The 16,600-nt window shown below is 33.1% G+C and overlaps 1 protein-coding gene across 10 annotated transcripts in view; it reads left to right on the plus strand.

The window, feature by feature from the left end:
• The window catches only part of DPH6 (diphthamine biosynthesis 6), a 177,631-nt gene that overhangs the window by 29,264 nt on the left and 131,767 nt on the right, over positions 1-16,600 (plus strand). For all 10 annotated transcript variants that reach the window (XM_042813691.1, XM_042813696.1, XM_042813693.1 and 7 more), the window contains 2 exons: positions 12,160-12,233; positions 14,522-14,640. In XM_042813691.1, coding sequence (XP_042669625.1) covers positions 12,160-12,233; positions 14,522-14,640 — 193 coding nt within the window. The remainder of the gene's footprint in view (positions 1-12,159; positions 12,234-14,521; positions 14,641-16,600) is intronic.

Genomic DNA, 16,600 nt, shown 5'->3' on the forward strand with positions numbered 1-16,600 from the left:
TGTATGCATGTCAATGTTATTGAGATGAACCAACTATCCTCTACCTGGTTGTGTGGAAGAACCATGCTGCATATCTCATCTAACCAGGACAAGCTGTTGTGTCTGTTTTGTAGATGCTGTACTGGATTTTTGTTTGGTCTTCATTGTGGAAAGGCAGATTGCCATTACCATGTAGAAATCGGTCCACATGGAAGTTGTGCAGTGGAATGCTAATCTGAAGAAAGGGGGGAAAGAAACGTGTGTGCATATTTAAGAACATGGTTTTTGAATGCTTGTTTATACAGTTTGCTAAAGATACTACTAAAAGTATAAATGTAAGAAAGTCTGACTTGTCTGAAGTCAGAGTATGATGCAGAGGGGCTGATTAGCAGTATCTAAAACATGTGCTTTTAGTCAAGAGAAGATCCAGATTTATGATTCTTTTACCTCAATTTAGAAATAGGTTTGTCTTTGGCCATCCATTGATCTGGAACATAATATGAAGGCAAGTACTTGCCTTCATAAGACCAATCTTTTATTATTCTTTCACTCTCACGAAGACACATGCAGTTTTAGCTGTTGTAATTTTTCAACTTAAAGTCATAAGCTATTGATTCTAGTTAAATGTGTAAGAAGTGTTTAAAAATTTATTGTCAGCCTTTTATGATAATAACTGTTGAGATAATTGCATTTGATTGCAAAATAATTGCACTTATGGTCACCAACACCTAAGATTACCAGTCCAGCATGGGAACAGACACAAATGTATGATTACTTTAACTGTTCTGTAAATGTTCACTGACAACCTATTGTTATAGTGTAATGTCTTTTATTTAATCTGGAGTCGGCCGTGCTAAATTTGGTTATCAAGTTAAGTACTTTGTCTTTGTTGAGGTAATGTTATAAATAAGATTTACTGAAAGAAGGGTCTGCAAGCAAGTCTGCACTGTAATTATTTGAGCATTTAGGAGATGAAAGTCACAAAGGTGAAGCATATGTTTATGTGAAAACAAATTTCTGCACAAAATGTGGGATTTTTTTGTTTGTTTGTTTTGGTTTGCGTGTGTGTGCAGACTGTTGTCTCCCTGAAAGAGATTTTGTAGCTTATGTTGGTGGCATGTAACTTCTTGTGCATTCAGTTGACTTGTTTATAGAATTGTGGAATCCTTGAAGTTGGAAGGGACCTTTAAAGGTCATCTAGTTCAGCTCCCCTGCAGTGAACAGAGACACACACAGCTAGACCAGGTTGCCAAGGTCCTGATCTAGCCTAGCCTTTAAAGTCTTCAGCAGCGGGGCACCCAACGTATCTCTGGGCAACCTGTTCTATCCTCACCTTGTTCACCATCCTCACTGTAAAGGGCTTTTTCCTTATTTCTAACCCCAAAGAAAGCAAAAAATTTTCAAGTTCTGTAAGAAAGCTATTAATTAAACATTCTATTAACAGGGAAGTTACATTACGTAACAGGTAGGCCAGTTACATGCATTGTTTTTAGCATTACATTTTAATTAGAAAAAATGAATCTAAACATTGTTCTAAATTAAATACTTTAGAAAAAAAAAGTGAAATATTATGATAGCTTTCAAAAAAAAAACCTCTTCATATGTGTAGTTGTAATCTATGAAAATGTTTAGTATATGATATAACATTTTTTAAAAAAGTCATAAATAAATGAGTTGCAATTCCTAAGAATAATTATTCACTTTGGATATGCAGCTAAATGAAAAACAGTATGTCAGCAAAACTTGCTGTTATGGCGTGCTGAGTTGACTATAGTGGAAGATTGCCCTGATTTTATGTATTTACTATTCATAACTTAATTTTAGCACTTTCAAACCGAAGTATTTCAGTAGATTTACTGTTGATATTAGACTTGGAGAATGTTATTTCTGTCTCCTTATTCTGTTTCCTTTTGCATTTACAGTTATGTGCATATGTTCATGTGTGTACAAACATACCCCTGCACTCACTGAGTCTTTGGAGCTTCCAGGTAGCAAGAGGACCATGCAGTAATTAAATGTCGTTATTAGGAGATTGCCATTAGATACTGAAAGCTGTGACTGTGAGCTGATGAATACATACTCAGTTAATAGGTTTAGTGTGTATACGCATGCAGTATTTCAGTAATTGCATCTGTAAAACTCTTGAAGTTATGCCAATGGTTATGCGTAAATGTATTATTGTGTGTGTCTGTGCTCTACGTAGGGCGTTCATAAAAATGATCCTAATTAGCTTTTAAGATGGATTAGTTACACAGTTATGCCCTATTATCTCTGTCTGTATAGATACTATTATTCAAAATTAATTTGCTTTGTACATGTGTCAAGCTCAGCTCACTGAAGACTAACAAAGTTCTTCATGGAGGTGTTCACACAAGAATTTAATATGGACCTGCGTTAAATTCATTTTCACCCCTGTTTTTGGATTACTTCTTCCTAGGGAATAAAACCATGAGATATATGTTGTGTCGTGTCTCTGAGCAGATGATGGAAAAGTTCAAGATGACTTGTAGTGATCTGTAAGTGCTTGAGATTTATAGCGATCTAGAGAATGTTACTATACAGTGGTTTTTCAATTTCAAGTTGAAAGGCTTTTTTTTTTTTTTCTGCAGTAAAACACAGCCCAGCATTTTTGCGCTTGTGTTTAAGTCAAGTAGGTGGTGACATTTCTTTACAACTCTTGAGATGGTTCTGCATCTCTTAATAAGCTTTCTTAAGAAAGTAATGCAAGAGGATTCTATCCCACATCCTTTAAAATTAGGATCACCCAATCAGAGAAGGAGACATTAAACATAGAACTTAAATAACTATTTACATTTCAGCTTACTTCTGTTTGTAAATATAAAATTAATTTTAATAAAACCAAAAGGCTTAAAGGAGGTAATTTTTCAATCTGCTACTTCTTTATAATTTTGCAAACAAGTTTTCTTTCATTAAACAAGAGTAGGTTGTTTTTGTTTTTTTTTTTGTTTTGTTTTGTTTTTTTTTTTCCTGTGAAGTATACTAGTGTACTTATTAGCAGGTATTATTTTGGATTACAGAACTGTCCATCTTCACCCTGGTTGATTAGTTTGTTGACTTCAGCAAGCAGACCTCTTAATATTCATGGAGTCTTCTGAGGTGATGACTGAACATTTTGACAGCGTAGTTTCAAGAGGCTGATTTTTTTTCTTTTTTTTTTGTTAATGATATCATTATATATTGGACATATACACTATGGTCAATATCCAAGACTTCACAGCATTTTTCATACACTGAAATAGTATAATGGTTTTGTGATTTTTGTTATATGTATTTGACATCATAACATCATGTAGAACACTGGGAGTTATGGGCTGAACCAGCTCATAAACTGATGACAAATAGTAAAGCTGAAAGTACTACACATGCATCTCTGTCATGGTTTTGTGATTTTTGGTTCTTGGTATTCCACATCATAACATTGTGTGGGGCACTGGGAGTTTAACTGTTAATGCTCAAGTTCTGGGTACCTGCCCGAAAGAGAAGAAGAACTACATTCCCCAGAGGACTTTGTGGTCATAGAGAGAAGATATAACTTCCGGCAAGGTCGCCTGATGTGCTCTTTTTTTGTCTGCTCTTCTTTGTCGGCTCTCTTCTTTCGTCTCGCTGCTGCTCAACTGGACTGCGCATCTCACCTCAGCATTATGGTGAGGCCTATCCACCTTATATTAGAATATATTCGATTTATTAGCTTCAATTCTGATTATATTGTATTATGGTGTGTTATCTTGCATTCTGATACTATATTTAGTAAATTAGTTTGTTTCTCCTCAGATCGTTGCTGCTGGTTTTAATTATTTTGGGGTCCCCTGTTCCCTTTTTCCAGAGCCGCAGATTTTGCGAAATCCCTCCGTCCTTCTAGTCACGGAACTGGGCTGAACCAGCCCGTAACCATTGACGTTCTCCTTGTGAGTGCAGTATGGATGCTGTTGGGAAGAGATTTGCAGTATTTTGGCTAGCAGTAAATGTTATTTTTTCATTGTGAATTGGGACTATGTTTTGGCTCCGAGAGTTGATTCATTTTGTGAAAGAGAAGGTCATTACTTTTAATGTCTTTGTGCTTTGAAGGTACTTGTTCTATTTGTGTTTCTTAAGATTTCCATTTTTATTTGCTTGTCTCAAAGCTACTCCTCTCTCAGTCTCTTTCTGTCTTGTCCAGTCTTATATCTGTTGATTTGTCTCTTTTTGTGCTATTAAAACCTGTTAAAAACTTGCTCATGGAAAACACTAGGGAAGTGTCTCATGAGATTAAAGTAAATATGATTTTTTTTTATTTTTCATAAAGTAGCAATTCAAAAAAGCATGGAATTTTCAGAAAGGGAACACTGTTACTGTAATTCTCTACCTCCTTTTCTCATTAGTACAGCATTGCCACAGGAAAAGAAAAAATGAGCACCATTAAAAAATTCAAGTGGTTGGGAACCTCAGGAGATAATCTAATCCAAACTACTGACTGGTGCTAGGTCAGGTGTGAGGTCCAACATGGCTGCTCAGGGCTTGCTATCCAAAGATTGAGAGAGCGTATCATCTGTAGGTTTTCTTTTTTACTACTGCTGTAATACTTTTTGCATAATATTCCATCTAAGCCTCTAGTGCCAGCTTGCACTTCTTATCCATCATCCTCTCACTCTACAACATTGTGAAGAGCCTACCTCTGTCTTGGTAATACTCTCATCTCTCATCAGTTCTGGAAGGCTGCTATTAGATTCTGCCTGATGCTTTGGTATTTCCAAACTGCAAACCGAGTTCCCTCAGCCTCTCCACACAGAGCAAGCAGTCCAGGTCCCTCCACATTTGGGTGGCCCACTGTTTGCCTCAGTTTGTTTCTGTCTTGTTTTGAGAGATTCAAAAAGTGAGTGCAGTATTCTTCCTGAATGGAAGAGGATAATCACTTTCTTCTGCATCTACTACCTACCATCACACACAGTCTACTACCTCTGCTCCTGTTATAATGCATTGCTACTTAAATTCCACTCAATGAAAATACTGAATTTGCTATTTCCTAAGTGTAATATCCCATTCTCCTCGAAAATTCTGAATGCTACCATTGTAGCTTTCCACTTAAGGAACTATCTTAAAAATGCTTATGAAATTTTGACCTTCAGTTTTCAAAATAATTTAATTATGCAAGGGAACAGATTAATTAATAGGCTTTTAATTTATCCCCTTTGTGGATATAGAAGCCTGTTTTGAAGCTTAGGAGCCAGTAGGCTTCTCACAGTCACCTTTATTTTGTGGTTACAGGGATGTTTCTATACTGTCTTTAATAGATTGCTGCTGCCTCTGAAATACATATTAATGCTTACAAATATCACATACTCTGAAATGTGTGTAATCAGTGATCTTAGAATGCTTTATAAACTATAAGTAAAATCTTGTATTTAAGAATCTTCTATTCAAATAATTGCAGAAGTGTAAAAGTCTTATTGCTAATGTGTACTTATGTGTCATGTATACCTGCAAATATGTTGTGCTTTAATTGAAAATTTTCCAAATGGCAGATAGTTGCAATCTAGACAGAAATGACCTTATGCTTTAACTTAAACCTTATAACGATTTCTGTTACTAATGCAAGCTTCAAAGAGGATATTAATTGGAAAGGCAATTTTATTTTGAGATAATCTATTGTGTATCTTGGCCATAAAATAAACTCTCTTTTGATGAAGGTAAGAAGCAGTTTTCTTAAAGATTAAGTAGTTTAACCATTCTTCATATACTTACTGTGTTACATAGATCTCCTTTAATTAGTAAATTTTTAACAATATTCTCCCATTTTTGTCAGTGAGAGTCTTCAAGCTTTCTTGCAATCCATATAAACAGGTATCTATATGCACAGATCTAGAACTTTTTCTTTCTTTGGTACTCTTTTGACTGCTGTGTGCAATGTTTTGTTTAAGATGGACATCATTAATGTGGTGAAAAGTTCTATGCCATTATATGCTCAGCAGTAACCTTTACTCATAATGTGATATTGTCTGTCTTATTTTGTTCAGCTTTCTCTGGCACTGATGAAGCCTAAGGCTGCTGTTTCTTTTAGTTGCTGATAATTTTTTATCTGATTAACTGACACATTTAGTTGAAATCAGACACAGCCCTTAGGCTGGGCATGGATTTAATTTAAAAAGTATCAAAGGTTTGCACTGCGTGCTGTTTAATCATCATGTTTATCAAGCAAAGAAAAATTACTGGAAGGGCCATAGGGAGAGGGTTATCTTAAGGAGCAGTAACTTGGGAAATTGATAATAACTCTGAGGTAATTTACTGCTAAGTTTTACATTCATTAATATAACATTTCCCACTAATAATTACAGTGCTTGTAATGTACTAATTAAATAGAAAACATTAGCACTAATTTTCATTTTGCTGAAGTCCGAGAAGGTCAGGTAAAGACATTAAAATGTGAAATTAAAGAAAACCTCAGTACTAATACCACTGCAGTGAATATTTTACTCACTAGTGGAATACCTCTACTGATATTGTGTACTACAACACTTATGTAGACGTTGTTACTTATTACTATCACTATCCTTAATTGCATTTCAGTTACTGAAATAAGAATAAAAAGATCAGAAATGAAATCACAGTGTGCTAGCTTAGGTTATTTTACATTTCTCTTTATATTCTATGTCAGCTGTGAAGTAGTTTTTCAATTTTATACATGGGTTCTACATAGCCATGTTAACAGCAGCCTAACAGTAAGCACGCTCATGGCAGCTATGCTTTGGAGCTTTCACAAAACTGTTTAATTTTTCATTATATATTCTAAAAGAAAAAGGAAAGTGAAAGTATTTTATAATATGAAAAAGGCAGTAATTTCAAATCATGTTATTTATAAAATCTTCAAAACTAAGAAGCTTTAAACAGAAATTGTGGACTTTAATACAGTTACAGTTGAAAAGATCTATTTGTTGTTCTAACACGATTGATTATGAAGATTATTATTCATGAATGCTATGAATAGGAATAGTCTGGTGATAACAACAAGTGTTGTAGTTGTAATTCCACTTAAGGTAAAGCTTGTAATCTTTTGTATATAAAAGCAAGCTATACTCCAACTAACAAAAATTTATTCTAATTTTTTAAACTTCATTTTCCTATCTGCCTTTAAAATGAGTATTGCTAGTTTTGTGGGAGAAATTACAATATTAAATAATAGAATATAAATAGTTGTTAGCATGTATTTGTATTTCTGTTTGCATTTAGTGCCTGTCTTTATCACCTTATGTAGTGATATAATACTTTGTAACATATTGTGCTGAACATAAATACTTTCTGTACTGCTCAGAAATTCCAGAGAAGCAAAAGTGTTTTTTTACTTTCAACTGGTTTATTGTACTAATGAGATAATTAAAATAAGTTAATATTAATTTTCATCCAACATTTTCATGTTGTCTGTAGCCCTTTCTATGGCACAGAGACTAACATATTTCTTCCCCAAAGTTGCTTCCTTGGCTTTTGAGTTAAATGCTAATCCCTGATACTCCCTACAGATTTCAGGCTTCTTTACACAAGCTGAGTTTTGTAAGCATGTTTTAATAGTATCAAACATGTTTAGATTACATATTAAAAAGTGTACTATCTGAGCTATGTCACAATTAAATCTGGAATTTCTTTCTGGAATAAATTCTGTTTGCAAATTGTCCAGTAACTCTTCCAGTGCCACATAGTGAATCTATTGAAGAACTAGGTTTCTTTCAGTGCTTGAAGTGCTGAGCTAAATACCAATTACAGCAAGGTTTTGCTGTAAACTTGGTCCAGTTGAGGAATTTATGAAGATTGTTACACTTCAGTAACTTTTTCTTGAATTTGTTCTGCTCTAGTCTTGATTTGTTGAAATGTACAGAATAAGATAATTGAATTTATACCCTTTTGTGAGATAAATGTATTTATATTAACTAGCTCTTCTGTTGCAAAGCATTTATTAACTATATTAAGTTTATCAGTAGTTAATTGTTTCCCCTTGTGCCACTGTGCTGTCTGCATAGTGATGGAACTATGTATTTGCAGAAAAACTAAATTAAAAGTGATGGTGGTGAATAGCTCCCTGTTAGAGGTCCTTACACTTAGATGCTAACCAGAACTGAAATATGGCATGAAGTACTGCCATTTCAAAAGATCATGAAAAACTTATGCATTATTAAAAGAAATAAACTAGTATAAATACAGAATAAATAGTTTATGAATATTAAAGAAGAATTAATATAGCTTGCAAGCAAGCAGGCTATGACAGTATTCTGTTCATTATTAACTTCAGTATGTATTGCATATATGTATATGTAAAAAATATATACTTTTTTGTGTATGTGTGTATATGCATTCATACACATATATCTCCACTCGCTAAATTAATTGTAGCTAGGTGTAATTGAAGAGGTGTCACTGCACTATAATAAATATCATGGTTATAATAGTAAACATTTTATTTTTTGATGAGGAAAAAAAAAGCATATGTATTATAAAAGTGTATGGAAAATTATATATGATATATTTATTTATCATATGTAGCCTTGGAAGTTAATCTAGTTTGAGACTACACATGCAGTGTATGTATGAGATACAAAACCATTGGTTTGTGGGATAGTTTGCCACTTGTATCTTGAGCAGTAGAAGTTGTTACTTAAATGATAAGCAGTGACTTTTTTCAGAATATCTGAACACATGGTTTCCTTGTTTGTTTGTTTTAGTGGATAAATAGATGCAAAACAAAAAACAAACAAACAAACAAAAACAGTATGATGGTATATTCAGTGAGAATTTTAATGAAAACTTTCCTCAATTGTGTGGAAAATATACCCTAAAAATAGTTTCCTAATTACTATTGTCTACGCAGACACTATGACTGAACATTTCATTTGTGAATAATTTCTTTCTGAAAGAAACATTTAGGAAAGCCATGAATATTTCAGCTGAACCTGTTAGCAAATCAACAACAGCAAAATAACAGTTACAATTTTATTGTCTATAAAAATTGATGACAGTATAATATAAAAGGTTGTTGGCAAACTGTTTCTGTTCAAAATTACAATAAGAGTAAGAGTTCAGAGTAACTTTAAATTGTATTATGAAGTGGTTTCCTTTAGAGCATAATGCTACTACAGGCAACTGGCATGCATAGAAATAAAACAGGACCAATAAGCATTGGCAGCATAGTGAATCTGCTTAATTGGCCAGCTCTTCTGCTTTTAAAAATTATTGCTGATGCTAATACTCAAAAAAAAAAAAAAAAAAAAAAAAAAAAAAAACACACCACGTTTAAAAATATGTGCATAAAATAGTTGTTTAATTTATACTTTTATTCTGAGTTCTTAAACATAAATAATTTTGAAAATTTGAAAATTGAAAAAGTCTGTTCGCTTTCTGTGAGATTATAAGAGCTCAGAGTTTAGTTCCTTGGAAGTGACTAACATTTTCCAAAGGGTAAAAGTAAGAACTCTAAGGCCATAAATATAGGCCGCTTGCAGGAGTTATTTGTATTACTACATTCTCTATTGAAAAGTTTGACTATATCTCAGTCTTGGAATTTGTAGGAGGGAAAGTTTCTTTTTTTTAATAAAGTACTTTTAAAATGTAGTTCTTGTAATTCTTAACTGATTTTTTTTTCTATACAACATTCTATTAATGATGGATATTATACATCTCAGTCTTATAAAAAAACTTTTGAAAATCTACTTTTGAACACAGTGTTATTGTGCTCTTAGTATCTGTTGTAGTCTGTGGAAATTCTTAGAAGGCATTACTCTCATGGTTTAGTAGAGTTAATATTGTGTACTGCATGACCATGAAGATTTTTATTACCTGGCAAAGTTTGTATTGTAAAGGACTCTGAAAAAGGTAGAATTACAGTCATCTCTGTTTAGTAGTGTGCAAACTGCTGTTAATTTAATAGAAATGAACAAACAAACAAAAAAATAATCCAGTAATCTCAATAAGTAGAATAAGCGAATTCTTCCCAGCCTTTGCCAATGTTTGTTTGCACTGAGCCCTGTGTGTTCTACAACATAATAAAAAAGTACCGTTTGTCAGGTATGAAGAAGTAGGTTTGAAAGACATTGTGATTCCATTTTTTGAGTTTTCCACTTTATTTAGAAAATATAACTTGTTTAGTATAATAGTACTTCAGACATTTTTTCATTATTCATTCAGATCTGTAAAGAACACAAGATAGGGCTAGCTATAAATTAAGTTCAAGAGCCTAGTGTTTGTATTCTTCTAATTTTTAAGGAAAAAAAGAACAGCAAAAGGAACTCTTGATAAAGCATTTCCATGTTGAATAATTTTGAACACTAGCAGTCTTTTTCGTTGCTGTGGTGATTCTTCTTTCCTGTCATACAGAAAACCTACATAGAAAAAGAGCTTTTCTCCCATAGATTATCAAGCAAATTAATCCAATAATTCCAAAAGGGATTATTTAACAGCATTAAATATTCTTTTGGACACCCTTATTCAGAATGACTTTATTCACTGGCCTTAATATTTAATTGACTTAAAAGTTAACTGTGAATTTAAATTAACCTAATTAGTAATTTGCATCAATTTTCCTGAGGGTGCTATTACTCAAATATGTTTGAAAAAGAAAGAAAATGTCTTGATTTCTTTTTTTTTTTTTTTTTTTTTTTGTGAAAGCAAACTTCACGTTGAGTGTTGAGATGTTTATTTGATGTATTATTTTTTACTCTGCTTGACTCTGAAGAAAGGTTATTGGATTATTGGATTTTGCGTATGTCACCTTTATTTTAAAACAGCTCTGTAGAGAATTGTAGGTGGTTAATTTGAAGGCTCTAAAGAGGCTTCATATAGGAGAAAGAGTGTACATACTCCTCCATCTGAAAATTGTTTCCTAATTAAATCTGAGTGCAAAGACATTCTGTGTCTTTCTTTGCAGGTGGAGTTGATGAGTAGGAAATCCATTGAGATTCTAGGAGTGGTGCATTTTATTGTTTTTCAGTAATAGAATCAACTTATCATCGCTGAATTATGGAATGGATGAGTTTGGAAGTGACCTCTGGGTAAACAGGGCCATCAAGAGCAGGTTGCCTCATCCCATGTCTGGATAGCTTTTGAAGATCTCCAAAAGACTCCCCAGTCTCTCTGGGTAATCTGTGCCAGTCGTCTGTCACCAATGAATCACAGAAGTACTTCCTGATTTTTAGATGGAATCTCCTGTTTTCCAGTTTGTGCCCACTAGCTCTCATCCTAGCACTGGACACCTCCGAAAATTAATATAAAGAGTATGAAGAAGAGGTGTCCAGACAAATGTAAAGTAGAATTATTAAGACTCTGGAGAATTTTAGTTCAGTACTATGGCAGCATTTCATAGACTGGTTTGATTTTGAAATTTGTACATAGATATATACTTCAAAATTTTGTGGTAGTCTTTCTGCAAGCTTCAAAGGGTTGATGTGTAACTGATCAGCTCCAGAACGTAACTCACCTTGTATAGTTACAATTAACCTTGGTTGAAAGAACAGAGCAACTGTGTCTAGAGTAACGTCAAAGAAAGGAAGTGAGTCCAACATGTTGACTGGAACCCAAGGAGTTTAAGAAGGCGAAAGTTCATGAAATATTTTACATATGTACGTTTTCAAATGTTATGTTTTCAATGCGTTCGCAAGAAAAAAATAAAGGACTGCTTAAGTAATTGAAATAAAACAGGGCTGCAGAGACAATGTATTGGGAAAGCTTTGATTTATTTGTTTATTACAATTTGTAGGTGATTTTAAGTTCCATGCAAATATTCTATCATATTTTATTCTTGTGCTATTTCTTATGACAAATGCTAACATTTTGATTATACTTTATGATTATATATTACTGATTTATTTGTAGGTAGGATAGCTGACATTTCAGTTACAGTGAAGAATTGTGGGTCATTTTCAGGATGTCAGGAAAGTATTAGAATAGGCTGTTAAATCTGGTATTTTTTAGTTACAGCGATTATTCCTTGCAGAATGGTACTTGCTTACTCTGGAGTCGTAACCATCATGCAGGTCAGCTGTATTGCTCTCTTCTATGTAGAATCTGCATTGCAGCCCACTTTGTTCCGTTTATTGGGCACAAGAAAAATCATTTAGTCTTGGTTGATTCTTCTGATAGAAGTACTCAAACTCTATTTTTCAGGCCAATGTACAATGTTTATCATTATTATTCCTTTTCTTCTTTCAGGACAAAGAAGCAGTGGAGGGTGTGTCTGTAGGAGCTATTCTTTCTGACTACCAGAGAGTTCGAGTTGAAGATGTGTAAGAACACGTTATATCTTTATTAACATAGATATACTGGAAAGTGTTTTGTTCATTTGTTTTCCTTCAAATTCTGGAACAGATGATTTTATTTCTCATGTTCTGTGATACCTAATTCATTCAGTTTGCTAATATGAAGTATATTTTTTTCTTTTTTTCCCTGAAACTATGTGTTTCATATTTATTAGCATTGTATGTAATACATGTCATTAGTAAAAATCCAGTAGAAAGTATACCAGAGTTTGGGATTACTCTCCAAGTTGAAATAGGTTCAGGTCTTTGAGTGAGCTTCAGCTGAAATCAATTACAGAGACATGTATGTGTGTGTGTGTATATCAATTCCAGTGGTGATGTATATGTATTTTTCAACAAAATTTTAAAGTGGGAGCAGTTTGTAACTTGTTATCAGGAATGAAACGGAAGACAGTCCTTATTCACCAATCTTCCATTACTTGAAATCTGAAGTCCATAATTGTTAATGTGGAACTTTCAGTAGTATTTCTGCTGTGCACATTCTTTAAGCTTGAATAAATTGTGATACTTCAGAAAGTCTAAATGGAAAACAAAAAAGAATTATGTAATGGGAATTCTTGAAAATTGTGTGTTATTCAGACTGATTGGGGTATGGAAAAAAAATTTATGCTTCAGAAATGAAAAAAAAAAAAAAAGCCTAAATATGAATTATGATTTCCTGAGTCCATTAGTTATTTGTTGATGATACAAGCAAATATGTGAAACACTTTATGAACCTGAATTTGATTTAATGCCAGCTCTGCTCACATCAGCAAGTTACCTAGCACAGATGTTTTCTTTACACTTTACAGAGGTAAATTGCAGTCAGAAATAGCTCCTTTCATCTTCTTTTCCATAACATTCAATGTGAGTACTGATATAAAGGAACAATAGTCAGTTTTAATGACCTGGTCATATTACTAGATGTTCTAGAAGGGATGGCTTCTGTTGATTATGGGTTTCAGATCTTTTATTACAGCTGAAAGATTGATGTAGTATCACTATATTTCAGAGGTCTTATTAATACTGATTTGAAGATTTACTCTTTGCAAATGTTTTTTACAGAAATCATCCCAGTTACTTGGATTCAGCTAATTCATAAGCTGAATTTGAGCACCTAAATGAACTCCTTGACATTCAGAGTTGCTAAATATTTATAGTAATTTCACAACTGAGTTCTCTATTAAAATATCTGAAAACAATCACAAAACCAATCAGATTTACATGGGTGTTAACTATGAATGTAGGTATCAACATAGAAATCCATTTAACTACAAATTCTCAATGCTAGTAGTGATGGGATATCCCATATTTTTATCAAACAGTGTTAAGTGACAAATAAATAAAACTTTTCAGTTACTTGAGTGCAGTGGAATTGGCAGGTCATGGCCTGAACCAATGATTGAGCGTCAGGTGAAGAGGCATGGCAAACCCAGGGAGCTCAGCTGCATGTGAGTGACTAGAATGGGCGGACTCTGGGTCTGCCTCTCCTTGCCCTCATTTAAGGGTTAGCAGCTGAGATTGTGCTCCTCTTCAGTCATCATCAGTTGTCGGAAGGATTGAGCTAATTTTTTTCAATATCTTTTATTGGTCCATGGTGCTTGTATCCCAGTAGAAGGCACTGTCATCTCCTTCTGTTGTTGCACATTGAGATAGTCCCTGTATTTTCATGTTTTTAAATTTTCCAGAACATAGGCTTTATACACTTTATCACCAACTGATGGTGCTTGACAACTAACAGAAGGATTAACCATCAATACTGCAAAGTAGTGATTCTCTACTATGATAATCAAATACTATGTCAGTATGATATATATATGTAAACAAATAAGTTTACATTATCGAGTTACTACTTTGTACTCAAGCTGTAAATGTTCCCATTCTCTTCATTGGCTGTTGATCCAAATCACAGATTTTTTGAGAGCAACAAACTTTATTTGCTAACGTGTGCAACAGTTATCTCATAGTAACTCTTGCCTTAGTTGTGTTCATAAAAAAGTTATAATTTCCTAAGATGTTAATGGATTTGCATCTATAAAGATTAAGTAATGCATTTTCTTTCAGTTTTCCGTATGTTCCCCTGCAAATTTATTGATATCAATGAGTTGCAGCTTATGTAGTTAGCTACATAAGCTGCAACTCATAAGTGTAGTCGGAACAAGATTCTTTTTTTTTTAATGTTGGACTTTATCATTTTCTTTAATTTTAAATTAATTATTCTGTACAAAAATATAATGCTTGGTTTTCATTTTTTGTTGTTATTGGTTTTTTTTTAGATGCAGAAGACTTAATCTTCAACCATTAGCTTACCTTTGGCGTCGGAGGGAGGAAATACTGCTTAAAGAAATGATATCATCTAACATTGAAGCCATAATCATAAAAGTGGCAGCTTTTGGTATGTATTCAGACTCCGAACAGTGTTGTTTACTAAAACTTCAATGAACAAATTCACAACATAAGAGAAAAAAAAAAAACCAGAGAAATTGTTCTACCTTTTTGGATAATAAAAGCTGTTACGAGCATAAAGAAATTAAAAAACAAACAAAAAAAACCCCACAACAAAAAACAAAACCAGTATAGCTGAAGAACAGTCATGCTGTCTGAGTAACTTTTACACTATAGTTTCTTAGTGCACCAGAATATTAATATCTTTGCATTGTCAGATATGTCATATGAGGTTTGTATAATAGAGCAAATCAAAAGATTGTTTATTTGTTTATTGTTTAGAGTTCAAGTGAAGTTTTATAGCAAGTCTTATTGAATGACATGTTTTATGTGCCGCATAAAAATATGGCTGAGAAATATGGAATATGATTAATATGGTACACTATATTCATTTCAAGCTTTGTGCAATATTGCAATATTTAGAAATATTAGGTGACGTTTTATGTGTAACATGACCAAAGGACCATTTCTTTTCTGAGTTGACTGAGGGTCTGTGGTCCACTGGTCCGAAGAATGGCTACTATTACAATTCAGTAGTATCAATGGCTTTGGTGGCCAATACAATATGTTTGAAAAACAGAGTTGCATAAGCTTGCCTTAGAAATCTGATGGCTTGTTCTTTTGTACTATTATCAGCTTAAATTCTTAAGGTCTGTCCATCTTCTTTAAAGTACTCATTTATAGCAAAGTTGTTTCTACTGAAATATCAACCAGGAATTGAATTATAATCCATTTAGACTTTGGGTAAAATCCATGACTTTTTAAAGATGATTTTTTTTTATTGTTCTTTATTCACTTCTCTTTAGGTGATAATGTTTTTTAACAACTTTTTACTTTATCACTGTGATAGTCTCGTATAGGATCTATTAGTGAGATTAGAAGTTTTAGCAATGCCATGTTCCCTACTTCACAGAAAAATAGCAAGTGATGCAGTTTAATAGAATTTTCCTGAATTTGTGGGAGACCATCGGAGTTAAATGCTTTGTTTTCCCCTGTATTACACTTCTTTAAAAAAAAAAAAGAAAAGAAATTTAAGGGAATAAAAATTTCAAGCCATGTAAAATTTTTTAGGTTGGATAGTTGTTCTATTTTTTGTAAAATAAAACACTTACATTCCTTAATCTGAAGAATTAAAAAGGTATGACAGCAAGAATATGCAGTGTGCTTTTTCTGATCAAAATTATATTTCATGGAGTTTAGGCTATTTTATATAATTAAAGGGAACAAATTAGGAAAAATAAGCTAACAAACAATGGCCCCAAAATGGAACAAGTATGTACTGTTTATAATTTATCTAAAATATATTAAAGAAAACAGGTGATTTAAACAAGAGATAAAGCTGCTTCACAAATAGACATTATTGCCTCATCCCTGAAGCAAGATTAGCTTTTCCTTTGTATTCTGCAGCCTTTTAAAAGAAAAAGAAACTTAAAACAGACTTGTTAGTTCTCAATGAGTCCTTTGTTGACTATTTGTTTGAGGAGCAAATGCCATAAATACTTGTAGATAGCAATTAGATAGAAAATGACTGTGGAATTTTTTTTCCTTTTTTTTTTTTGGCTACAGGTAAAAGAAAGATCTTATCAGAGTCAATTTCTCACCTGCCTCAGGCAAACGTAATTGGATGTAAGCAAATTTAATGGAGCTTGTGTGCTCTGGGGCCATTCTGTAATGCTTTAATAATTGCATGCCTTATTAAAGTGAATTTAAGGTATGAAGGCTGTTTAATATATCAAGTGGCGAAGAAGCTAAGATACAGTTTAACTTTTTGCCTCTCAGATTAATAATCAAAGCTAAACTGCAATGAAAATATTAAAAATAGCAGATTTAATACTCTGAAGGGTAATGCATTAGCTAGTACACTGTACAGATGTTAATTCAAGAAGCAAATCAGTAACTTGAGCTTGACA

This window comes from Centrocercus urophasianus, unplaced genomic scaffold (genome assembly GCF_019232065.1).
Source record: "Centrocercus urophasianus isolate 14NV4802_14NV808 unplaced genomic scaffold, USGS_Curo_1.0 seq_14, whole genome shotgun sequence".
NCBI classification, from domain to species: Eukaryota; Metazoa; Chordata; class Aves; order Galliformes; family Phasianidae; genus Centrocercus; species Centrocercus urophasianus.